This window comes from Fringilla coelebs, assembly GCF_963513975.1.
Source record: "Fringilla coelebs genome assembly, chromosome: Z".
NCBI lineage: Eukaryota > Metazoa > Chordata > Aves > Passeriformes > Fringillidae > Fringilla > Fringilla coelebs.
The window spans coordinates 37,164,742-37,192,720 of NC_140031.1; the positions used below are offsets into that span (position 1 = coordinate 37,164,742).

Below are 27,979 nucleotides of genomic sequence, written 5' to 3' on the forward strand. Positions count from 1 at the left end.
AAGTGTGTGATCAGCATCTCTCTGTAGGAAGGCATGGCACTGAGTGGAAAGAAACAGAAGCATCCATTGGGAGGAAGGACCAGCCTTGCTGAGCCTTAAAAAGAAACACCAACAGGCCAAGAAGGCTTTATTGGGTGTGTGAGGTATTGTGCTGGCATTGAGACGTATGAGACAACAGAAACAGTGATGAAACTGAACCTTCTTTTCTCCTCCACATGAATAGCTCTGCTGTACATCGGATTCTGGCAAGAAGGACATGAAACAATTAAAAACTTCTACTAATGGTTGGTTGTTGTGTTTGATTTATTCAGTTGGTTGGGGTTTTTTATGTCAAAGCACAGAGTCACAATAGAGACCACTTCTTTTTCCCCTTCAAGTGTGTAAATGCTGTTTCAGCTTTAGTAAGTAAGTCCCAAAAATAAGTTAGCAACTGCAAGTGTGGCACATTTCATTCATAATCTCCCAGAAACTTTAAGAAATCAAATGCATGGCATATAACAAAGCTGTTAGCAGCAATAGATTCAGATACTTTCAGAGATTAAAATTCCTTTGCCTTAACCATAACAGTTTGAGACTGTAGATGCTGAAATTGTTAAAACCCAGAGAAAACAGAACAAGAATTTAAACCATTGGCACACCACTGCTACAGCTACAGCTATAAACAAATGTCTCTCACTTGAAACGGGGGTAGAGGTAGAATATATTCCTGAAGAACAGTTATTACAGTAAAAATATGATGTTTTACAGCTATCTGACATAGTTTTGTGTGTTCACCACTCTTCAACTGGTCTACTGACAATTGCATAAACATTATCAGATAATATGCTTACATTTACTGGATGACAATAATTATTCAGATGACTCTCCAAGAAACCCCTTCAATTTCTTCTTCAGTTCTCTGCTGGTTTTCTTATAGAAAAATAAATCTTTTTCCAGTTGCTGAATTTTTACTTCATACTCTTTCAGGGTTTCTGCAATGCCTTCAGTGTTTCGTTCTAGGAGAAATAAAATCAGTTTAAGAACCAAGTATCTGTGTCAAAAATCAAGATGCCCAACTAGACAGAGTATCTTTATGGCATTTTGCTTGCAATGTGCATGTTTTAACTAACATAAGATCAAAAAGGCTGTGCCAATCCCACATTTTAGTTGTAATAGTATTTAGAAGATCAAGATCAACAGAACTGGTATCTTAACGACTTTTCGATATCAGTAAATTCAATATGAAAATAGAACAATCCCAGTACTGTTTAAAAAAAAGTATTCTGTTTTGCATTCATACGGACACCATGTGTCTGTTCCTTGAGATCTTACACAGCGACAGAATTAGTGACAGCCAAAATATATCTCTCAACCTTATTTGTTTTTTCAGTATTTACCTGTTAATGACCAAAGAAAGTACTTGGTGTATAATCCCCGCCCAAGAAGAAAATACCTTTGAAATTATTCAATATAAACTGTATTTTTTTCTCATGTTCTTGGCGCTGGTGAGTCAGCTGCCTGTCACACTGCAACTTGATGTGTTCAAGTGCAGATTCTAATTCACGCATCATGTTTTTCTGGTGTATGGACTTCATTTCCTGTTCTTCAATCTGCACTTGTAATTTTCGTTCAGACTCACGCAGGCCAACAATCTTAGAAAGAAACACATTTATTTTGATTTATCAAGCAGTTTTAAGAAAATCTTTCACCCTACAGTCTAATAGATTAAAACATACAAAAGCACTGGATCTCTACAAGTAATTAAGCTTATAGACATGCCACTGTTACAGGTTGACTCTCTTCAAAACTAAAATGCATACATTTTGATCACATGGACTAGTGGATTTTTTTAATACCCTATGCAAAATTTAAACTGAAAGAACATTGCTTTCAAGACTTCCAACTTGCATCCCACAGACAACTTTTTTACAAAATTACCAAAAGTTCACCCAGGGTCACAAAGACACCATGTCATAATGACATAAATAAATGCATTTATTTATGTTTCCAGATGTCAGTGTGATTTCTAAGCATGTAGCTGCACTGCAAAGTATCAGCTTATACTGGCGTCATGGTTTGATTCTGGCTAAAAGCTGGGCACTCACGAAAAACGATCCACTCATTTTCCCCTGCTATAGTTGAGCAGTGGAGGGGGAAAGAAAAACTAAAGTGTTCATGAGTTGAGATAAGGACCAGGAAGAAACACTCTAAGGGCAAAATAGGCTCAAATTTAAATGGCATAATGAAAAATTTATTAGCAGAATTAAAAGAGGATAATGAGAACTAAAATAAGTTTTAAAACACTCTTTTTCTCCCCCTCCAGCCCCCCTTTCCTTTCCACTGACAGCACAGGGAGACAGGGTGTGAGAGTTTTGCTCAGTTTTTTCACTTGAAGTCTTTCTTCAGTTCACTTAGGGAGAGAATTTTCTTTTACTGTGCTGTGGGGTCCTTCCCACTGGAGAAAATTCTCTGCGAACTTTTCTAGTGTGGTTCTAATTTTCATGAGCAGCAGTCCCACCCGACCTGCTGTCCCTACCATCTTTCCAAAACTGCAGTGTGGGTCATTTTAGTTCACGGGGTGTAGTGTAGTCTTTTAAGGATAAGCTGTTCTAGTTTGAAAGCAAGGGCTCTCTTTCTCTACCTTCTCTCTCTGTTCAAGTTTCCAACTAAATTACAGCTTTTCAGCATCTACTTATTCCAGCATGAGCACCTTTTCTCATGGGCTGTGAGTGGATCTCTGCATCCCCCTATGCACTTCATGGAATTATGGGGAAAGTTTGTTGTATTAGTCTTCACCACGGCTTATAGAAGAATCTCAGCTCTGATGTCTGGAGCACCTCCTCTTCCTGGAAGAGGTTTTCACTGACTTTAGTGTCACCATGTTGTTCTCCTCATGTGTCTTCACTTTTTTTCTGACTCAGAAGAAAATTGTCGTCTGCAGGTCTGTTTGTTCTCAAGTTCTATCCATTGAAAAGTTCTTATAGGATTTTGCAGTGCTAAAAGGCTGATCTCATCTGGGCTCTGTGTACTGGGGAAATGCTCGCCATGCCCCTCACTGTTGGCCACAAGGGCAATGCCAGCCACCACGGTGCTGGCCCCATTCAGCGCCTCTCCTGATGCGGGGCGCCAGCACGGAGATGCCACCACCGCTGTCCCTGCCCTTCTGCCCGCAGCACGGCCGGCTAAAGGCGGCCAGGCAGGCACAGCTCCCTGCAGATCCTGTCAGATGTCTGCAGCCACGGGGCTGTGTGGTGGTGCCGGGAAAGAGAAGCTGCTGCCACCACCGCCCCTGCCTTTCTGTCGGTGGCACGGTGGGTTAGAAGGGGCCAGGCAGGCACAGCTCACCACTGGCCAGGCTGAGGTGGCAGTGGTCACACAGCCACGGCAGCCACATGGCCACCCTGGTGCCCTCCAGCTCTCTGAAAAGAACTAATGGGCACTTTTTTTTCCCTTAAATATGTCATCACAGAGGCATTACCAGCTTCTCTAATTGGGCCAGCAACATGTCCATTGTCAGAGCCTTCAGAGATTGGCTCTGCTGAACACAGCAGAAGCTTCGAGCAGCTTCCTCTCTCAGAAGCTGCTTCTGTGGCTTCCTCTGCCCCCTCTAAAAGCCAGGCTGTGTTAAACCAACACAACCAGATTTAGGGAAAACACAATAGGAATAGCAGCCTGAGCTTTATGAAGCTTTCTGAAATTCTGCAGTCCGGAAGAATTTGAATACAACACCACCACTTAAACACATTGTTTCTCCTTAAATTAGCAACACAGAGCACTGGAAAAGGGCAAGGTAATTTCCAGATTTGTAGCATGTTTCTAGCTAATCTATCAAAACAAGATATAGAAAGTTAACCCACAAGTATCCTATTTAAGTTAGTTAACATAAAAATTAAAAACAATAGCAGATCTATGTAGCCTGAAGATATATTAACCAAAAGCTTAAGCTTCTTAAATTTATTTTTATTTCCTGCCACCATCTTAATATCTAGAATAGTAATAGAAAGTGGGATAAAATAGTATTCATTAGCCAAAACAAACCTTGTTGAAATAACTGATGATGATAGCTCTGAGATCAGCAGCAGACAGGGAAACTAGTTTCCCTATTACATTATGCTTGCTCTGTGAAAGATTCTGAGAAGATGACCAAAGTAAGTGCTGGCGATTATGAATACTTTCATTCTTGTAATCAATTGCAGCTACAAGGGCTTCAATTCCTTCTTCTAGCTGGAAAAGAATATGTTCTTCCTGCAGAGAAACACGAGCGACATCTTTACAAACAAAAAGCTCAGAATCAATCTTTCAAGACATCTTTAACTTCATTTTCAAGAGTGAACGTAAACTTTATGGTAAGATGAACTAGTTGTAGCACAGACAGTGGAGGGGAAAACAAGAGGTAGAGTGCAAATCTAGAACATTTGTTTTTTCCTGCCACAATGCAGAGGTTGATCAAATGGCTCATCACAATACTGTAAGTCATGTTTCTCTTTTTATTCTTCCCTCATCCTCACCACAGTTTGACTTATGCCATTCTTTTTTTTAATGTACTAGTTTTCTGTTGGATTAATGAATTAATCAATCAGTTAGTAAGGAGTTTGGTGACCATGACGTGTGTATGGCAGAAAGTGGCAGAAATGCAGAAATGCCTGGCCTGAAGCACTGCAGACTTTGATGAGTGAGGCAAGTAGGAGTCTTTCTGGAAAATTATCACCTCAGCCATAGTCTCATATTGCTTCTCAAGACCTAAAAGTAATCTGTGCATTTTATATGAATTTATTTTATCTTCAACATAACAATACTGATCAAATCCAAGTAAAGGGCCATCCAGATAATATGACTTATTTTCACTGTAGGACTATGTAGTCCTTCAGGTAAAGTTTGCTTTTGTCACAAGATTCTATGAAGAAAATCAAGGGGCATCTATGTGAATACCTCCCTTGTTCTGTATCCTGCCATTAAAATGCCTCCCTGTGATAAACTGATTAACTTCTGGTTCCCTTATTTCTCATTATATGACTCTTAGACCAATAGAGTTTGGCAAGACACAATCTGACTTATGTTTCTCTGATCTTAAAACTTCATTCCCCAGTACATAATTGGTGCTATCATAGCAGTACTCTAAAATTGCTATTTACAAAAGTATCCAACTTCTGTTCCTTATTTCTAGCTTACCTGGTATTTGGAGACATTTAAGTTCTGACTGGAATTCTTTTTTATCAAACAATACCTAAAACCTGTATTTATCCGAGAGGTGCTTACTTACTTCAGTTGACAACACTTTACCATCTTTCAGTTTCTCATCCATACTATTTCTCCTTCTGAGCAGCTGATCCCTTTCCATTTGGAGAGACTGAATTTTTTCCAGAATGTCTGACTTGTCAGCAGTGCTGCCCTGAAGCTGCATACTTTTATCACACAGCTCCTGATCCAGCATACTTAACCGCGTAGACAATTTCATACTATCTTTGTTCAAAGCCTAAAAAAAACCACAGCAATCACAGATATAAAAATGAGATATTCCTTTTTGGTAGAAAAAAAGTAAGTAACACTGCCACATTCTGAATTGAAATAATTGCTTGTTTCTTGTAATGGGACCTCATTTACTTTGAGCGGACAGATAGCATTAATGACAGATGCAGCTTTCTACATAATAAAAATTAAAGGCACTAGTCATTATATGTAACAATGATACTTTGTATTCACTCTTTTTACCGGAAAGTAAATATTGCAAGACATTTCCCTGCTGTGTTCTCTAGATAGTCATATTCATAAATAATAAATCATAAATATCATATCATTTAATATTCTGTAATAACAATTCCACAGTTCAGAATTCTTTGATTCTGGTTTTTGTTTCATTGTTGCAATTTTGGAGAGAAAAGTGAATTGAAATTATTGTGTTAATTACAATTTAAATGACAATTGGTCAAGTTACATAATATCTGCATCACAGTGGTACAGACTGTGGAGGAGTCTATACTGTCCCTTGAGCCTCTTCTGCTATCTTATCTGCCCTCCCTCACCACCAGTCTTTCAGTTAGCCTTATGACTGTGGCGAGTTTTGTGGCTTTTTCTTTAATCACCTCACTAGATCTCAGTTTCTTGATTTCCAGGTAGCTTTTCTCTTGCAACAATGCTTCTTTTTTTGCTACAATGGCTTCTCTTTTCTTTAAATCTTCTTCTAGTTCTGCTAACTGCTGGTGCTGTTGAAGAATTCTTTCCATTTCTTCATCCAGCCACTTCTTCTGCTCTTCTAATTTCTAAAGTTTCAAGAGAGATCCAGAGAGCATTAACCAGGATATTTTCACTCAGAATGTTATGAATGTGTTTTACCTTTCTTCAGAATCACTGATAAAACTGTAGAAGACATTAACTTCTAATGTCAGTGTTAATTCTGCCACAGAATCCTTACTCAGAATAATACAGAAACTGGACTGACTGAAAAGGGGCCTCAGCAATGTTACATTGCTACATCTCATATAAACAAAATTGTATCAGATGCAGTATCTTTTCTAAAAAATATCTTTTTTAAAACTACTAACATAGATGTCATCTACCCAAGCACAGCAACTAGGTCTAGATGGTACCACAAAAATTCAGCTAGCCTATCCTTATTGCATTTTAATGGCCCAAAACCAGCTCTTCGTTGGACCTGCAAGCATGGTCCATTATAAATTTATTCTGAAGCCACAGTTTATCAGAGGATATATTCCTGTTAAGGCTAAAAAGTTTCCTTTATTTAACTTTTTAAATTTCTTTTCACCTTTAAAGACTTAGGGTAATTCATATTTCAGTGTCCATATCTGAAATAATGTAGGTGGCACTGCTCCACAGGATACATACTTTTCTAACCCTGTTATTAACAACCAAACCCTGAAACCACTGTAATTTATCTCGGAGTAGAAGCCAAAACAAAATAAAACACCTGAACAACCCACAGAACAATTAAAACACAGCACATCAAGGTCACCCTCAAACCTACTGGATAACCAAATCTGCTGAATTCACAGGTTTCTGAATCAGTATTTTTGACAAATTATAGGGGGAAAAAAAAAGAAGACACTAAAGGCCCTCCTTTCTTTCATTCAGAAAGAGTACAGTACAAGAGCTGTTAGGCTCTACTTCCAATTTTTGCTATGGAAAAAAAAAAGAACAACTAGGATGGAATACTCTTCATACAAATAGTTTACAAAAATAGAGATGAAGAAAGATTTTTTTTATTTCTGGGGTCACATATATTTGGAATAGATTAACTACCTCTAGTTTCTGTGGAGCTCCCACTGAATTATTTTTCTTCCTTTTAAAAGCAGCAAATTCTTTCTCCCTAATTTTAAGGATCTTCTGTTGTTGCTCCATCTTAAGTTGAAGTTCCTTTGAAAAAACAAAAAACACCATTCTTCCTACATCAGTCAGTCAAATACATTTCATGTGAGAGTCCCCCCCAAGATATAAGCTGACATACTGACTCTAAATTTATAAAATTGCTATTCAGAACTACACACCAGGTAATAAAATGAAAAAAAAAAAAGCTGAAAGAGAAAGGCAATATGGAGATTAATGTAAAATGTTTGTAGACAATTTCTTTGATGCATTTATCAAGAAATTCATTAAGGCATTATTGAAAATAAGGGAAAGCCTGGTAGTGTAGTTTACTGGGGAAGCAGGGGCAAAAAATATTCATCCTAATCTTTGTCATAGGGAAACAGGAAGAATCCTACTTTCATTTGTTGCTGGTCCTGCTGAAGCTCTGCTTCCAGTTGCTTCTTCTTTTCCCTCTCCTCACACAGTCTCTTCTGCATCTGGGATTGCTCATGCTTCATCTGAGCTACTTTCTGCTCAAGTTCTCTTGCTTCTCTCTCACTTTGGTTAGATAATGAAGCCAAATTCTTGGTGTCTTGCTGCTTCTTCTGCAAGGTCTGAATGTTCATGTCAAATTTCAGCTTAAGAGCAGGAAAACTTGTAACTAAAATATGACTCAGCTTCATTCACTGAATTGTTAGGGTCACCAAGATTTACTAACTTCTGCCCAAACAATTACTTGTAATTGCTGCAGTTCTGAGCTATCTGGTGAAGTTGGCACAGGCAGAAATAAACATGAAAAGGTACGGTTCATGCTTGGCAGTACAGCAAAAGTACTGAAATCTAGCAGACACCACAGTTCTGGAAAATTTGCGGAAACACAATGGTGTCAGAATGCTGGTGCCAGAATGCTGGTGGTCAGAATGCTGGTCCTACGTTCAAGTCAATAAGCAAACTCTCTCTTTCTTTATAGAACTTTTCTGACCTGTCATTCTACGGTTGAGAGGCACAGAGCACCTAAGCTGTTCCTATAGAGAATACTAACTTAGATATAGCAGAACTTAAAAATAGAAGGTCAGTGTCAAAAAAATATGCCTGTGTGGGCCTGATCTTGCAAGGCATCACAGGTATTTGCTTAGACCTACAATTTATATAGTATTTCCGTAAAACTACATCAGTTTTATTTCTAGCAAGTAATAAATTTGTAATACACTCTCTTGGATAAATTCCTCTTTTGGACTAGATACAATGATGTATGGAAATCTTATATCTCCCAATACTTTCTTAGCCTCTTACATACCAAGAAGGTATTTTATGTATCTAACCAAATAGATGTTAACCAGGATTTTGAGAATAATAGTATTAAGTTTCCCACTAGCTACTGCAATCCAACCAGCTTCCAGCATGTAAAACAGGTAAGAATTTTACAAACAGAGTGTTGAGGTTCAGACAGTGAGACAGAGATTTGCAAATCATAATAACCAGATCAGAAATACCTGCACTTTCAACTTAGCTGCCTCCATCTTCTTCTGGCACTCTTTCTGTAACATGACTTTTTCAGGAATATCTCTCAGCTCTTTACTGTCCAGCTCCTGAAGCTGCTTTTGTATTTCAGCCAGTTCTCTTTTGGCCTGGTCAATTTCTTGCTCCAGTTTACTTATCTTCAAAGAATACTGCCTGCTTACAGATTGAGCATCCTTACCTTAAAGACAGCATATACAAATAGTTTAAAACCAACATGATAATCAGTTGAAATGTAATACTCATTTCTGGAGTTGAAATATTACTTACTTTGTTCTGGCTATGTCAGTAATTTCTGATACATTTTCCAACACTAAAGGAACCTGCAGTTCCCTTCTAACTCTGAAATGGACATAAAGAGAGTGCTAAATCGGAACATTTCATGAGTCACCTCATGCCACCAAATCAAGTGCCATCTGAGTGCCAGAGTAAAATTCTTCTGCCTACTGTAGATTTTGACAAAATGGCTATTCTGTATTTCATAATTTTGTTTGTTTTCTTTTCCCAGAAGAATGTGCCATCTATTTATTACTCAACTTTCAGCTTAATAATTAGTATATGATCTTCGATTGTGTTTCTACTCTGTGATTTGTCCCATTCAGGCAATCTGGGATGGCACAGAATCTTTCTCAGACTACCTCAAGAGAAGATGAACAAAAGAGAAGAGTATGATTGAAGGGGTTGAAGAAAGAGATCCTTACTGTCATCACAAGGCTAGTTTCTCTATCATGACAGTTGTGTAAGGGATGTATGCTACCAGGGACACTGATTTTTTTTCCTGCACCCACTTCTGACTCCCATTTCTCTACTGTTATAGAATATAGAAGATACAATGATGTATCTTTTTTCCAATCCCAAATATTATGTCACAAATACACATCTACAAAGAGATAGCACTGACCATACATTACAAATTACACTACTGTTGAATAAAAGCAAAAACACAAAGCACAAAAAATATTTAAAAAACAATCTTCATAGTAGAGTAGGCTGTAATCAAAATTTTCAGTGTGATCACAGCAAGTAGTTAGCAAAATCTATGGATTTCTAGGTTGTTACAAGTATTCTTGTCTAAGATAATTATGTAAAAACTTAGACATACAGGACTTTAGGTTTTCAGTGCCTTTTCCTTTGTTTCAGAACATCTTGATTCCCTACAGTATCCAGTATTCCTACAGTAGCCACTTACCTGTTCTTACTAACTCTTTAATAAGTTCCTCTTTCCTTTTGATACTAAGTGCAAGTTCTCTTACTTTTTGCTCAGCCTTAGCAAGTCTCAACTCTGAATTCTTTAACTTCTGCATGTTAAAAACATGGATTTTCTGGAGGCTGTCAATCTCTTCACCTTAAAAAAAAACAAACCAAAACAGAGTTATAAAATCAGGAATAGATGCTGTATTCAAAAGGTAGTGCTCTGCAATATTGACTGTGTGCAGTTCTTCTATATGAAGTACAAGAATCAAAAGGAGAGAAGAAAGCAGGGTATTCTTCCCTGCCATGTGTCTAAGCAGGAAAAAAAAGGATGGTACACACTTGCATTTCAAGATCCTAAGTCTGAAAAATATTCCAAAAACCACTTCAGTATTTCTGGTAAGATAATAGCATCGATAGTCTTTCATTGAAGCAGTGCTAAAGATTTATATGTCACTAGCTTTTTGATAAGTGAACTGGTTTCCGGCTAGTAGGTATTACTTAGAGGTTACTAACATCAGTTTCAGAATAGGAAAGAAAAACATAAATAGTATGTAGGAAAACCTACACTGAATTATAACCAAAATAACATTTGTAACAAATGCACATATTTTGCTGGGAACACTAATTATATGTGCCGAAGACATTATTGCATTGAGACATAAACTTTAAGGAATTTAGGGATTTTAGACGAGCTGAAGTTTTAGTTAGAGATAAGCTTTATTAGAGTTAATCAAAATAAATGGGTAGGCCTTGCTGAAGTTAAGAGTTAGTAGATAACTAATAATTGCTTGTCAACACAATGTTTGGTTAGCTGCGTTTATAATGAAGAATATAGAAACTGATAAATAGCTCTTAGGAACATAAGACAATTGTAGGCCTCCTCTGTTCTGAGACCAATTGAAGATGGGGAATGGGAGTTCTACCAAGGGTTCATTTGTCATATTTGCATTGAGAAGGTAGGAAGGTCAGAACGAGGAAGACTTCATTTACTTCCTCATTTTGGGACCCCTCCCAATGAACGGGACCACTGACCCATTTCAAGGAACAAACTATGCATGCTTAATGGCTTTTGAACTAATTACCATATGAAGTGGGGAATGGGATGTGCCAAAGTTATGAATATGCATTTGTATTTTGGGTATTCAATACTTGTATAGATAAAAGGACTCTGTAATCACCTGTAAATTGTGGTGCGTATTTGGGAGCCATCCCACACAAACATAGCCCAGCTCGCAATAAACATACACTTTCTAACTTCAAACTGTTAGAGAGTTTGTCTGTCACAGTTGGATATTGGTACTAGATCAATATCCATAATTTCAATAAATCAGCATATTCTGATACTGTAATAAGATTTGCTCTAATGACTCCCATTATACCTGTAGTTGTGTCAGTTTGTAGCGCAGATTTATTGGACAAACCAGCCTCATCTACTCGGCATTTCATGTCAGTTACATCAGGAAGGAAGCAAAGAGATTTATGATTTTGTGTCCATGTTCGGTTTATGGAACACCTATGAAAGAACAATAAACATGCTACTCTGCAAATACATTGGGATTTTTTTTTTCTTTAAGCATCATGCAAACTAGATGATCTTAACAGAGAAGAAGCTCAAACTTACAAAAGCATTTTTACCTTCTTCCTCATCCACACCACTCCCACACACACCATCACCCAATCCCCCAGTCTTCAATGTAGACCCTGACCCACAAGCAAGGATTATGCAACCTTTGCTAAACCTACATATATTAAATTTATTTTGCAGTATGCCCGGTTGGTCCCACAGTTTTACTGTAAGTATTATTACAGATGATCTCATATCATGGAAGGATTAGGTACTAATATGGCCTTTCATATACATTTTTCTGTAACCAAAGTTAAAGAACAACAAAAAATTACTTATATGAGGTTTTCTCTTCTCTGCCTGTATTGTCTTCCTCTTCATCACTCTGATCAGAGAGGTGGCAGTGAAGGACTTTATCTTGATCTTCTAACTTGCTCAGTATAATCTGCCTGCGAATATGGAATTCTGCCATTATCTGGGCCAGAGACATGATGGGGGGGCTGGTATATCCCTGTCAAAAAGCACACAGAAATAGTGATGGGTAAAAATACTTGCAATAATTTAGCAATTCATTACTCATATTTTAAAAAATATTTCACCACCTGAGCTTGTAAGCAAAATTACACAGGTTTTCTATAATAACTCTGAATACCTTTGTAACAAAATGTTTTGCAAGAGCCTAGAGGAGTCATTCCAAACGTGAAAGAGGGCACTGGTAGCAATTCATTATCCCATGTACTCAACATATTGGTAAGAATAATCATTCATTTTTTATAATGTTTCATACTTGCACCCTCAAAGCCCCTAGAAAACCAGCTGGGGAGTGAAAACATGACAGCCATGGCACTTGTAGGTGGAAACTTTGAGCCTAAATATTTTGGATAATTGTGGCATAAACAAATGTTACAAAACTAGTTTTTCCCGCTACAAAACTAGTGGGAAAACCAGCAGTATTTGAGAAAGCAGCAGTATCTAAGAAAGACATCATATGTTATCACGTCATGTCTAATGATTGGCCTATAATAATTACAAAGTAGAAGGGAGAAGATCTGGGTAGACCTTACCTTTTGGATCTCTGTCTCTGAAGGCAGGTGAAGGGGGCGTAGCAGGTTTTTTGTGACTGGGACACCATAGCGCCTCCTAGCAAATGCCATGACAGCTGGCCCATCTTCATAAGCACTTGGGAAATCTAAAGCTTTCACATCTGTAAACTTCTCTAATTTCAATTTTAGCTGATCAATGACTATGTGCTGTTCCACCATTTTCTCAATCTCATGGGAGAAAAAATAAAGCAAAAGCAAAACTGAGCTCTGTACCATATTCTCAACTTCTAGCTCCTCACAAAGGTCATGAGTCTTGTAAATCACCAATGACCCCCAATTATTATGCAGGGCACAGGCAAATTCTGCAACAAACTGAGAATTCTATGACATATCAGTCTCAGAATCCCCTCCCTGCCTCCCACTCCCCAATCCAATAAAGTTTAGACACACTTTTGTTCAGAAAGACCTACCTGGGTGTCCTGGGTTACAGAGAGAGTGCCAGTGTGGGGCATAACCAAATTGACTATTCTACACCATTTCTGACAAACTGTTAGTGATGGGTCGTTTGCAGTAGATGTCCAGTAGATGCCCAGCTGACACCTCAGGTTACAAGATGGGTATTAAATGAGATAAGGGGGAAGAGCCAAACCCTGTAAGAAGGGTAGTGTTTCTTTTTCTTCACATATGACTCTGCAGTGCTAACTCCTTCTGGGGAAATACCAGCACTGATATTATATACCACTGATATTAAATACCACTGATCCTAAAGGGGTCATCTCTGCCAATGGCCCATAATGGCTCAACAGCACCACCATAATGGACAGCTGTAACAACTTAGACCACCAATGATTCCCAAAAATATCCTATGACTTTCAGGATTAAATCATTCCCATTGTGCAACTGACCACCCTGGGAGAGGTGGTGAATACTCTCCCTTGAACCTGACCATACATAACTGGAGACTTGGAACCCCCATCATGCCTGGACAGATCCAGATGAGGCCCAGAACTTCCACAGGACCACCACTTTTGACTGCAGCCATCACTTCAACAAGACTGCAATCACCACTTGATAGCACTGCAACCACTACCTTGGCCAAAAGGATGGCAGGGTGTAATTGAACTTTGTGGGTCTAAGCCAGTTTTCATGTGTATCACTACATTTATTTTAACCTTTCTATTAAATTGTGACTCTGACCTGAAATCTCTCTCTCTCAGCACACCCGGTTTAGTTGCGTTAGCCTATCCAGGCATCTAGTGAGAAGTGGATGACATCATTAGGAGCTCATGCTTGCTTTGTATGTGTGTTTATGGAGAAATAAAATGAGAATTAAATATTTTAACAAATATTTAATTAAACAAATATTTTTAAATTAAACTTACACTCTGGGTCTTATTAATTAAATATGTATATGGGCTTCCTCTTCCACTTGGTACAATTCCACTTCAAAGATTACTTGTATTAATAAACTAAACATGTATATGATCCCAGGTTCACTTGCTGCTTTTTCTTCCACCCAGCCTCAGGTTTGTTGATAATGCTAAATTGGAGACCTTATCTGATTCTCCTACAGCATTCTCCATACATTGTTCAAAAGTACTTATCTAAACTGATTCATCCATAAGGCAAAGATTATATCCCTTATTCAACTCACTCTATAATTTTTGGTTCTTTTTGAATGTGGTTAAAATCTGGCCTAGCAACAACAGGGAAGAAATATAGCTCATGATACATTCTGCATTCTTCTACTTTGAGTAACACATTTTTATTCATTCTTAATGTTGTTGTCTTAGATAGAAAGTTCCTTCCAAATACAAATAATGCTTTACGAGTTGACATTGTGCTGGAATACAATACAAATTATTCCTATGTCATAGAAAATAGAATATATGTATGAATATCATATCTGTTACCATTTTGGAAGAAGTAACAGCCAACTGATCTACCTTGAAGCTATTTGTCCCTGATACAATTGCACATACAACTCCACAGTGTAATACCCATTGCATAAATACATATGTGTATAAACATTTATTAGCTCCTACCTCATACCTGCTATTCTAGAAGTCCTTATTCTATCATGTACCATTAAATTACATATGCCTGTGAATAGAATGTAAAATATTTGACCGAAGCACTTGCTTTACATTTTAAGTTTTTAAACAGAAGTGTCAGTTTAGTCAACTAAATGCCAAAATGGTGCCTGAAAGCTCTCTGCCCCTGATACCGAAAGAACCTTCTATCAACACTGTGACAACTACCTTGTATCCTCCAATATAAGGAGTTATCACAGTATAACTTGACACTATGGCGCTCAGGCTAAAAAACGTCTAGCCAGAAGTGACAGAAAAGAAAGTGACAGAAGGAAGAAAAAGATCATGACTAGTTTACTTACCTTTAATGCACTGACTCTCCCCAAGCCATCAGAAAGGAAAAGGAAAAAGGAGAAAAAGTATAATAAGGAGAAGAGCACTAGCTATCCACGTTTATGCTTTTCTCTTTTAAAAATTCATATAAATTATCTGTAATCCGCACGTCTGGCAACACCAGCAGAATATTAACTATTTTAGGTGCAGTCTTCTCAACTTTTAAAAGTCATGAACATATTAGCCACAGTACTTTCATTAGCAAATTCAAGATCTACAGAAGGAAAGAGCCAAGCAGCCTTTTTGTCACTACCTCACTTTCCACCGTGTCACTCAGTTTTCTCTAATGGTAAATGATTAGAAAGTCAGGATGGAATTCTGTCTTATAAAGTCAAAAGGGGACAATAATTCTTAATAAAGCTATAACAAAATAAGTTTGTATACAACTTTTCAATTAAATTATTCTATAGTATCCATATAGTCTTCTTTCAATTCTAAAGCATCTTTCAAAGTCTTTCAAATCCTAATCTATTAATTGTCCTGAAACAATCTCCTTAACAATGATATAAATCTGGGGAGAGGGCTGTGTGTTATGCTTCAGGAAGCGTGGAGAGCATGAATGGCTCACTTCTAGTTATGCAGGAGCCTTTGGCACAGCTAGGCTCATATACAGTCTCCAGGAATCATATTATGGTGATACACCCACTAGAAGAACCCAACTCATTCTGTGAAACAGCTCTAATTAAAAAAAAATGTCCCCAGTATTGACTGGTAATAAGTAAAAAAAAATTCTGAGGGACCTGTTGAATATATTCACAAGATAGAAGGAAGGTTCAATGCAGATAAATGTGTACCAGTGGAAAAATACCTGTAATCTTTGTGTTTCTTGAGCCTCCTTTAAAAATTCCTGTTGTTCTCTCTTTTCTTGTAGTAATGTCTTTATCTGATTCTGCAGTACCTGCATTTCATGATTCTTCTGGCTAAATAGTTCTTCATCCATAACTAGTACCTGCTAGATAATAAAAGAAAAGTTCAGCTGGGTGAAAGGAACATTATTATTCCTACAACAAAATAAAACCTCATTTGTTGTTAAAAGACATGACCAGAACTGCAAAGTCTTGAAGTAAGTATAGCAAATTGTCTAAGTGGTTATCTGCAGTTTCTAGCAGCTATTTCTTCACTTCTGTTCCATCTATTGATTTTGTTCTGACAAGCTTCATTCTTCCCAAGGAGATAATGTACTCACAACCAAACCTAATTTATTGAAGCATATATTCAATTCAATTATTCTCTTTAGCATGCTGTTACATATAGATACAAGATCACAGCATTTTGTGATTAATAATGTTAATAATTGTTCTCTAATGAAAACAATAAGAACAGCTGTCCTCAATCTGCAACTTGGATAACAGTTTAAAGATTAAAGAAAACACAAGAATGCTTGTTCATATGTTTTTGTGAATGAACTTATACTGATTGATGGAGACTTCCAAATGTTGTTAGTCTTCTAGAAAGCCTGCAGAAGCCAAAGATAAAGTATTGAAACATTACATCAACCCACAACCCTTTGCATTCCTGCTCTTCCTATTTGTTTCTCCAAGAGTCCTGGTGGTGGACATATGAATGAGTTTGGGTGCTAGCTACAGCCAATCTGGTATTTTAATATCATGTAAGACAGCAGTATCCAAGCAACAATAGCTGCTAGCAAAGAAATCTGCATGTACAGACAAGAAGCGGTCCTCTAGTAGTTATTAAACCTGTCCATATTCAAACCCTGCTCGGGAGTCAGTAGTGTCTCATTTATTTTAGCCTTTCTCTAACCATCTCTTCCTGGCTGTGGATGACATACTCCCCGGGGAAGGGAGTTTAAGCTAAGTTTATGCTCAGTTTTTACACTGTTTTGAAACAGGGAAACAGAGGTTTAAAACAAGCCACAGAAAAAAAATCAAGAAGGAGAAAAAAAGCTATGATTTAGACTGCTTGAGAACAAAGAAAATACAAAATTTGTTTATGCAATTGCCTGATAACAATCTATAGCTTTATCAGTTTGGTTGCAAACTTAAAAATAGGTTGATGTGACAAAATTCTAACTTATTGGATCACTGCCTCCTTCCACACATGACAAAACTCAAATTAGTTTCTCTGAGGTGTTCATCTGGCCTCAGAACTTCACTCAGAATCCACCTGGTATACAGTTGTTTTAAGTAATAAAATAATTTTGATTTGAGATTATTTTCACTGAACAATAACCTGCATTTCTTTTCTTTTGATGTTTACAGTCAACATTTTAACTCAACACATCCAATATAAGTACTTCCTAAATGTATATGGGGATGTTTCCAAAAAGAATTATTTATTTGATGATGTGTCAGTTCTGTTAGGAGACATGTTCTCAGAAGGCTGAGAGCTCTTCTCCCTAGAGGTCATCTCTAGGACTGTTACCTGCTGTGAGAGAAACAGCTAATCGGCACTAGCGATATCCTCATGGGATATCTGCATGCTAAGACTCCCAGATATTTTGAAATTTTCACCTAACTTGGAAAACCACAAAGAAGTATGATGTCACCAAAAAGCAAAAGTTGATGTTTAACACAAAAGCAAATGTTAGAAAGTGATTAGGCAAATCTGCAAATTGTTGAGAAACTCTGTTAGCTAAAGGCATGGTAATGGAAAAGGAGGTTTTGTGAGACCATAGCTGAAGAAATACAATTTAGGAAATTGCTCAGAGATAAGAGATGAGACTGTAACTTTGTAATATTACACAGACTAGAATATTATATACATAGTATTAGATAATATTAGACAAAAGTTGCAAACTTAGTCCCTGGGTTATCTGTAAATTCACTGATATCTTTGAAAATACCTGGATTGTAATTATATCTCTAATGCTTCTGACAGAGTAATTATCTTCCCAGGATTCAAAACAATTTCTGGGTTCACAAGACAACTGCTGAGGGTATGCAACTAAGTACCCACTTCCAAGAGAAAGGAAAGTTCTCTTTCTTTCTCTCTCTCTTTCTCTTCTTCTTCTCCCTAACTAAGAGGATAACTAACTTACCTAAGTACGCTCCCTCACTTCAAAGTCCCCAGTCCCAAGGCAGAGTTAAAGAAAGAAAACTTGTGGGCCCAGACAGAAATTGTACAGTAAGTGAAGGTGAAGTGAAAGAACAGAGAAAATAACACAAGTAATGCAAAGATAGTTAATTAATGCAAAGCAAATCACACTCTGCCTCCCCCAGAGGGCAGACTGATGTCTATTAGCTCCTGTGCAAAAAGACAGCTAAATCCCCCTCCTCCTCCTTTCAGTTTCTGAGTATGTCATATGATGTGAAATATCTCTTTGGTTGACTTGGGTCATCTGCCTGGTCCCTGGGCATACTGGCCTATCTATTCACTGGTGTCACAGAGAGAGTCAGTCCTTTGATGCTATGCAAGCACTCTGCAGCAAGACCTAAAACACTGGTGTTTTATCAGAATTGTACTAGTCAGGAATGTAAAACATGGCTTAAACATTGTCATTACGGTATTTTGCCTGTTATCGGAAAACTGTACAATGAAGCAACACCACCAAAACCCAGAGTGAATGTGCCTCCTGATTGAAACTCCGTGAGTTAAACTGATTGAAGCTATTCGAGAGTAGAAAAGTGAAAAAAAAAAAAGGAATTGGTTAAAGCACCTCAGGCCTGGGAAGTAATGGATAAAGTTGGGAGAGCATTCACAGAAGAGCCAAGCCCAGTGGGTTCAGGGTGGAGGCCATGGTCCCAGGCTTATCTGTTGCCAGGTTTGCAGAAGATCCTCCCCCACATCAAAGGGTGGGGGAGGAGGGTTTCATGTGCATGTGAAAACCTCTGGTCAGAGGCAGTGAACACCCACCCTCCGTTGTGCAGACTAGCTCAGCTGTGGGGCCTCCCACCCCAGGAAAGTCAAGTCTATGGGACATTCACATGAGTGGGAGCTAAGGGGGCATCAGGGTTCATCAAAGGCTCCCTGAAGGGTTTGCGAGACCCGGTGCCAGAGGACTGCTCATGATACAAAATGATGCAACTGACCCAAAGTATTTCAAGGGACAGTGTCAAACATGGCCCCCCTCAGGGCAGGCACCTGGCCACCTGGCCCAAATGTATACTAATCCATTGGATACTATGGTTTTGGCAGGGGACTCTCCCCACCAAGAAGACCAGACAGAGGGGATCTATGAGACGTCATTAAGACCCATGGAGGGGTGGTATGTTTCTACTTAATCTGTTTCTGTAATTCTCCCTGTCCGTCCTTTCCTTCCTTGTTCGTTCTTTCTTTCTTTCTTTCTTTCTTTCTTTCTTTCTTTCTTTCTTTCTTTCTTTCTTTCTTTCTTTCTTTCTTTCTTTTTCTTTCTTTCTCTTTCTCTCTCTCTTTCACTCTTTCTTTCTCTCTTTCTTTCTTTCTCTCTTTCTCTCTTTCTCTCTTTCTCTCTTTCTTTCTTTCTCTCTTTCTTTCTCTCTTTCTCTCTTTCTCTCTTTCTTTCTTTCTTTCTTTCTCTTTGTCTCTTTTATTGTTAAATAAAATATATCAATTTTTTGGTATCAACATAAAACCTTGTTTGGTTTTAATCTCATTTTAGGGACTAATCAAACCTCTGTTTGGTTAAAGATTTCTTTCTGTTTTATTCACAGAGACTTCTCTTTGCTCCTTTGTGATTAGAGCAGATTGTAACACATAGGTAGAGGCATGGGGTTCAAACCCACAGAGCTGTAAGTCCACTGAATCAGTATCAGAAAAAGGAAGGGGTCTACTGCATCTCAGGAATTGGCTGACAGCAACCAAAACAGTAATCTTCCTGGAAGACCCTTTTAAACCACTGCCTCTTCCCCCTTTATGTACAGGCTGCTTTATGTGCAGAGTTCCAGGACCAAAACAGGTGCACAGCCCCACTTCTCATATCCTTTTCACAGTCATGCAGATAGAACTGTAGGGTGGGATTTGTCATGGGCCCATGGTTCCCTTTCCCTTAAGCAGAGGAATTCCTGGCCATGGTAGCCAATATGTTGGCCTACCCAAGCAAGTGGGTAAAGAGATTATCCACATTATCTTCTGAGTTGCTGGACCTTGTGTAACAATCTTTCCACAGCTGAGATGCAGGCCCATATCAAGGAGAGGGAATAGAGATTTTCAGTAAATCTCTAGGGCTGGCAAACTGTTCTATACCAAGTTGGTGCCACAGAGTCAGCCTAATTCAGCCTTACTAGGTTGCTGTCATATGATGTCTGTGTGCTCTGTATAGACTTCAGCCACTCAGATTGTGTGTACTGTACATTGTTTGGATCTTTCAAAGCCTGATTATTGTCCATGTCACTGAAGATCACCTCCACCACCTCTAATTCCCTCAAACATTAAGTATAGTGCTCTGTGTAGTCCACATGCCTCACTGGATGACAACATCTTCATTAGGAGAGTAGTTTGTCTTCATGCTCAGTAGGAGTCACCTCTGGAACCTGGAGGTGGCTGACCCTCTTCCAATCCCTCTGTCAGTCTTACAATCCCTAGCAAAAAATCCCAGCAACTGTGTTCTCCTACCTTTTGGTTCCAGACTGTTAGCCCTACTGTTCCAGCTCTGGAGCAACCAGGCTGCAATTAGCTCATCTTGTCAAGCAAAATCTTTACACATTATCTGGAAGGTAGGCCATGGACAGGGAGCAGGTAGCTTCTGCCTCTCATGATTTCTGTCTCTTTCCTTTCCTATCCTGCTGTGGAACAGGCTGCCTGTTCTGATTCTTCCTCTCTCCTCTGAGCATGACCTGCCTATTCTCTTATTAACTTGATCTCTGCTTCCACTGTTTCTTTACTACAAGATCAGCTATTACAGTTGAGGGTTCAGTCTCTGGTTTAGTGTCTGTGGCCTCAGACCAAGACACCTTCTCAGTCTCAGACCACCACAAGCCTATTTGTGGGCTTTTAGACCAGACCCTCTTGCATTTCTAAGGCACTGGACACTGACTTTATAGGCATGGGGCGCATCCAACACAGCTTTAGAACTGTGTTTTACCTTCGCTCCTTCAAATAATGTATTAGTTTGACGGGTTAATGAGCCTGTTCAGATATGAAATCACAAGCTGTCAGAGGCAGCAATGGCCCTGCACTCCTGTCCAACTCCTCCCACATGTACCAACACCCCAGGGATCAACTACCTTAGAGCATGTCCCTGGCATGCTCAAACCATGTGGCAACCCCAAACAGCTGTTTAACCTTATGAACAATAATCAAAGTTGGGATCACAACACATCAGTATGAAGGAACTCAGAAGCCACTACATAAGAACCAGATTAGGCTGATGGCCAGTGGTTTTGTCATAGCTCTCCCAAGCAAAGGAAAACAAAGTGATAAAGAGCAAACAAAACCATTAATGATTCTTGGACGCTGTTGTACAGCTAGAAAGGAATCAAGCATCTAAATACTTAAGAACACATACAAATTAGAACCCAAAGCAAATATGCAGCTTCATGACCTGCAACAGTCATAAACAGGTATTAACAAGTTTACTCTAGCACACTATAATTGAATCTGTTATTATCTTGAAAGCCTTGAGCCACAGGTTGGGCTCCAAAATAGACTGTTGTGGGTTACCCCAGGAGGTAGCTAAGCACACAGAGCCATCTCTTAACTTCCCCCTACCCCTATCTCCTGGGAGGACAGAGGAAGAGCAAAAGGAAAGTGAAAGCAAGAAAATACGTGAGTCAAGATAGAAACTGATCAGTAAGTGATGATGAAGTGCAAGACAAAGAAAATAAAACAAAAGAGAGGATGCAAAAGCTATTGCCCACCACCTCCCAAGGCTGACTAGTGCTCAGCCAGTTCTGGGCAAAATACAGCTAAGTCTCCCTAAACCTCCTCCTCTCCCTTTTTATTGCTGAGCATCATGTTATATGGTATGAAATCTCTCTGATTAGTTCATTTCATCTGCTTTGCTTCATGTTTATGTCTCCAACTATTCATGCATCTTCCAATCTATTTATCTATCTTCCAATCTATTTAGACAGAAGGCCTGTCACTGTACAAAACACTGTTCAGCAAGAGCAAAAACATTACTGTCTTATTACCACTGTATTGGTCACAAATCTAAAACACAGCACCCTCAGGGATGCTATACGGACGGAAAACTAACTTCATCTCAGCCAGACCTAGCATACTAGCATAGCTAAAACCAAATATCTAACAGATAAAACAGCTCAGCCTCACAAATCATCTTGAAACTGACTAGAGAAAATATAACATCACTTCACTTATCTCTGTTGTTACTGATCGTGTATTCAAACATCCATTACAGAACACCTGTGTCCCAGACTTTAGCCAAATGAAATCCTACAAAGCTGTAAATTAAATTTGTCAAATTAAGTGCAGGTGAAAATTTTATCCATCTTTCAAAATATAGTTCAAATTTTGTCAGATTACTTTTTTACTTAGTCATTTAAATAAACAGCTTATAATTAAATACCTGGCATTTCTTTAGTTCCCTCTTCAGCTGAAGAATTGTAATGTGATGTGGTACTGGGCTGGTCTCAGTCCGTGTGTCAGTCTCCTGGATGGTGAGAGCTTCCTTCCTTACTTTCTGTACCATAGTGATCCAGCTCTGCAACCTGTCCCGCTGACTTCTTCTTAAGCTAACATCATCATTCAAATCAATCAGAAAAGGTAAGGCTTCATCTACACAATTTCTGTAACTGAAATATTGGACCTGAAGGCGAGAGAGCTGCTCCTCAAGTGAACTGATACGGGCTTTTTCTTCATTTAAATCATGTAAATGCTGATTACTGGCCTGCTGGCTCTGCAAAGCCTCCCGAAGCAATCTGATTTCAAGTTCCATTTCATCAATTCGGTCTTTTTCTGGGTTGTAATTTACTACTGGCTTATTTCTAATGTTTTTTGCTCTGTTGGCATATTTGAGGGAATTTAAAGATTCATCAAAGTCCAGTGAGGATGGACTTATACATGTTATCATAACAGTCTTGGCATTTCCTCCAAGCGAGTCTTTCAGAATACGAGTGATTTTAGCATCCCTGTATGGAATATGTACATTTTTCCTTTTTGGATCTCCAAGGGCACTGATGACATTTCCCAAGGCCAAGAGACCACTATTGATCTGAACTGATTCTTTGAAGCGTTCACCAGTATTTCCAGTCTTTGCTACCCTCTCTGATCCTGCCAAATCCACAAAATGAAACTTTGAAGCGATCGAATCCTGTGCAGCATTGTGATACTCTGCAGACTGCTTCTGATGAATACTGATGGTAAAAATGGCATGAGATCGACTAGAATGCTCATTCATCTGTGTTGTGCTTGTGTGACGAGCTGCATTGCCACTTTCCAGCAGGCTTATCACTTCATCTGCACATTCTACTTGGAATTCCTTAGCACCGACAATCACTTCAAACACCAAAGTAAGAATAATTTAATAAATTCTAAATAGCAATAGTTTACAATGATAATTCTTCAGCAACAGTTTACAGCAATAACTATAATAATGTATCAGAGAAACATACCAGCCTGCTATGGCTATGACCTACCTATGAGATCATAGCACACAGCTATAGAAATAGAAGATAACAATTGTTCCAGATTGCAAGGCAAGATGTATTCTATTACCATGGGTATGGCAGTTGTCTGGTGTCAAGCGGGCAATTTCTCCTTATCTCCCTGAGTGATCACAATCACTCCTCCCTCGGCAGGGGACATCTGCTGATAACAGGCTATTGAATGTCACTGCACGGCTGATAAGAACTATAACATCCCATTATATGCTCCATCCAGAGGGAGGAGCCAAGCATTGCTGCCCAGGTATAATCTGGAGGTTCTGAAACACCAGCACAGCTTCCCACTGGATTCTCCAGAGGAACAGCAGCTGCTTCTTCTTCCACAGATCTGCGGAGGAAGAATACACCCTTTTTCTACAGGACTCCCCTGCTCCAACAGAACCACACCTGACACTCCAGGAGGACTGCAGCCCCTTTTCCAAGTGGACTGCTACCAACACCCTGACCAACAGGGTGTCAGGTTGTGTTCTGACTCTGTCAGTGTTGTTGTAGTGTACTGCATCGTTTTATTGTATCCTTTTTCTTCCCCTTCCCTATTAAAGAACTGTTGTTTCCTGCTCCCATATTTTTTGCCTGAGAGCCCCTTAATTTAAAATTCGTAGCAATTTGGAGGGGTGGGAAGGGTTTGCATTCTCCATGTCAGGGGAAGCTCCTGCTTTCTTTAGCAGGCAACTGTCTTTCCAAACCAAGACAATATGTGAAAAGCATGAGATACAAGACATTCTGAAACCTGCAGATATTGAATGTAGGGTTCTATTGTGCCATAACATTTGAAACAGTATCTTAGACAAAGGACACTACTCATTTACACATTGCACACTGCACATTACCTTTACAATTTACAGAGTGGTGCTACCTAGAAAAAATATGAGCAAAATCAGCTCAAAAGATATTCTGTCAGTTAAAAAAAAAGACTAAGAATTATAAAGTAAAAATTACTATTAGTAAAAAGTACTAATTAATGTAATTTTACTATTAGTAAAATTACTAATTTACTATTAGTAATTTTACTATTAGTAAAATTACTAATAGTAAAAAGAACTGTTAGTAAAAATTATTCCAAGCCTGCACAAAGAAAATAATTTCTATTCTGAATAGTGCAGATAGCTGGGCCTTTGGGACAGGTATCTGTTAGTAATCTAATAAAGTGTAAGTGTACTTCTACCAAGTACTCTTACTAATCATCTTTTTCATCATATTTTTCTTTTAATGAGAAATGCAAAATGTCCTAGCACAAGAAGCTGACTCTAACTGTACTGAAGAAAATAAATGATTTAAAATATATTGTGGGATCCTTTAGAAGCAATGATATTGTCTGCAAGATTTGTGTTGAACTAGTGCTTTCTCCCAGATACAGACAAAAAACCCATGACAGCTTAATATAACAGTTTAATAAGACTAAACAATTAGAATATAAATTTAAAAAATCCAAACCTAAAAGAGATTAGGTACTTTCAGAATAAAATACCTCTGATGTGTATTCTTCTAGCATTTTCATGGGGTTCACAGAATACCTACATTGCAAGTATTAATCTCAAAACCTCTAAAAATATCTACTTCCCCTCCTCTTAATGAAGTGGTCTCTTCTACTCATTTCATTGTAAAAGGGGAGCAGATATTTACAATATAATTGACTTAACAATTGTAATTTTGAAGGAAGAAGCAATGGTTTAATCTTAAAATATTTATTCAAGTGAATAATCACACAGTATTTTCTAGACAGAACTTGCAGAAACAATAATTGTGTTATTTACTTTACCATTTGTTGCCACTCCCATCCAAATAATAGAACATCTATATTGCTGACAGGCATTTAAACCCCAAACAGCTAAACTGAACTTATATTCAGAAACTTTAATTTTTTTTCGTTTTATTTATTAGTAGTGAATAAGCACTTTCAAGGGAAAGCAAGAGTAATTTGGACACAAACTGAAGCACAAAACACCAAATTTGAGAGCTGGAATCCTACCTGTATTTCCCTTTTCATCCTCTCGAATATGTAGATCTTTCACGGAGGTCTCCAAATCCAACAAATCTCGAAGTTCTTCCTTGTAAACCTCTATATAGGATACCTTCACACGGAAGTCAATATTACTATGTTCAGAAATATGATGAAATAATTCCTGAATAGCCCGTGGGATTATGCCCCTTTCATCCACTGCAACCGATGCTAAAATATAAGCACAAATGTCACAGAGAACTGCAGTCATTCTGTCATATAAATTACAAAGACTGAAATTTGAGAGAAAATCCTGCGCTATTCAGTATGCAACACATTGAAGAATCTGAAGAGCTCATTGTTCACAAGGATTTTTGTAAATTTTTTTTTGTGTGTTGTTTGCATCCAGTACTAGGACTCAAATTTAAGTTCTAAATGACATAATTTTATAGTTATGGAAGTTATGAAAAATATGAATTCTGCTTTAAAACTGTACGTCTCAGAGTACAGATTTCTTCTTTATCCCTACTCAATATGGTTAGCAATGATATCTCAAGGGTTTGAGAAACTATAAATTCTACTTATATAAAGCAAAATCATCAGTAACATAGTCAGACAAGATTTATGACCAACATTAACAGTAATTTCCTATTTTTTCATAGACATGGAACACTGGTGCCAAATTCTACTTTTTTTTAAAATATTCAGCATAGGACAATGTTTCCATTAATAATCTGTATTCTTTATCCAAGACTATGGAAGCTGTTTGCCTAGGAGACAATACCAAGAATATCTTTTATCAAAAAACTAATGGGTTGCTCACATCTAACTATTAATTTAGTAAATATATTCATTAAACTAAAAGGGTGTAATTGCAGAGCTATGATCAGCCTGAGACTGTGACATCCACTACCAAAACAATTTAGCTAGCAATGGTACTTATAGGAACATTTACTAACTACTAGTGAAGGGAACAGAAGTGAAGTTACAATAAGCAGAAGAGGCCAGAGTTACGAGGTTCAACAAAGCTAAGTGTGGGGTCCTGCCCTTGAGTCACAACAATCCCTTAAGCACTACAGGTTGGGTGGGGGCAGAGTGGCTGGAAAGATGCTCAGCCAGAAGGGACCTGTGGGTGCTGGTTGACAGCAGCTGATCATGGGCCAGTGTGTGCCCAGGTGGCCAAGAAGGCCAATGGCATCCTGACCAGTACCAGCAGTTGTGAGGCCAGCAGGACCAGGGCAGTGATTGCCCCCCTGTGCTGGGCACTGGTGAGCTCACACCTCCAGTGCTGTACTCAGTTCTGGGCCCACCACTGTAAGAAGGACATTGAGGGGCTGGAGTGTGTCCAGAGAAGGGCAACAGAACTGAGGTAGGGTCTGGAGGAGCCGCTGAGAGAGTTGGGGTTGTCTGAGCTGGAGAAAAGCAGACTCAGGATAGGCTGTGCTCTCTACTACCACCTGACAGGAGGGTGTAACCGGGAGGAGGGGGGTCAGTCTCCTCTCCCAGGTAAAAAGTGACAGGACAAGAAGAAATGACCTCAGGCTGCACCTGGGAGGTTTATTGGATATTAGGAAAAATTTCTTCACTGGTGGTCAAGCAATGGACTGGGCCTAGTTGTGGATCTGGAAATGCAGGGTTAATGGTTTAAGATCTTAACTTTAACTTTAAGATCTTAGGGGTATTTTCCAACCTACACGGTTCTGTGATCCTATGATTCTAAACAAAAGGAAGACTCTACCAAGATATTTACAATATTCTATTTATATCCATTTGGAAGAATTAAATAATAAATTTCTCTGATGTCACAGAAATTTCTCTCAAAAGTTCCCAAAAAGCAAACAAATCCAACACAGAATGAGCAAGTAAACAATTAAGTGCCTAATGAAGACATTTTCAAGGTAAAATTTCTAATATAAGTAGCATGTTAAAATGTGGAATGTGAAAGAATACTTAACAAATTGGGTTTTTCTTAGATATTTTTGGTATAGTCTAATTTATGGAGAAGTTTTTAGAATGTGAATTATTACATAAACTTCGGAAATTTTGGGGTTTTTTTACTACAGGTTTTTTCCTTCGTCCTTAAAATTATGCAGCATTATCTGCTATGTAATAATTTAACTTGCAAAAATGCCCCCTCTACCAATTAAAAAAACTCCAAAACCCAAAAACCTTTCTATAGCCTACCAATGCGGTGACCACCGATGGTGTAAGTCTTTCCCGAACCAGTCTGTCCATATGCAAACACTGTAGCGTTGTATCCTTCAGTCAGAGACACTAGAAGAGGCTTAATACAAACAGCATAAACTTCTTCTTGGGTTGAGTTTTTGCCAAATACAAAATCAAAAGTGAAGGCATGGTCCTTTCCAATGATAACTTGTTTAGCATTTGGGACTAATCTGACACATGCTTGGTGGTTATGAAGTATTTCTTTGGAAAGCAGAGGTCTGACTCGGACTGCAACTTTAACTGGGATCTCCTCCATGCCAGACTCCACCACTGTGCTTCCCACTCAGTAT

The 27,979-nt window shown here is 38.4% G+C and overlaps 1 protein-coding gene across 1 annotated transcript; it reads right to left on the reverse strand.

The window, feature by feature from the left end:
• KIF27 (kinesin family member 27) lies at positions 1–27,966 on the reverse strand. The gene is made up of 17 exons (XM_084224746.1): positions 27,648–27,966; positions 25,494–25,694; positions 22,429–23,357; positions 15,832–15,975; positions 12,619–12,825; positions 11,890–12,065; positions 11,370–11,503; positions 9,986–10,141; positions 8,772–8,977; positions 7,695–7,892; positions 7,234–7,347; positions 6,060–6,236; positions 5,240–5,452; positions 4,018–4,224; positions 1,433–1,631; positions 831–995; positions 1–242 (listed from the first exon to the last, which is right to left on the reverse strand). The coding sequence occupies exons 1-16, from the start codon at positions 27,943–27,945 to the stop codon at positions 850–852; spliced, it is 3,705 nt and encodes a 1,234-aa protein (XP_084080872.1). The 5' UTR covers positions 27,946–27,966; the 3' UTR covers positions 1–242; positions 831–849.
• Positions 27,967–27,979: the final 13 nt, after the last annotated feature.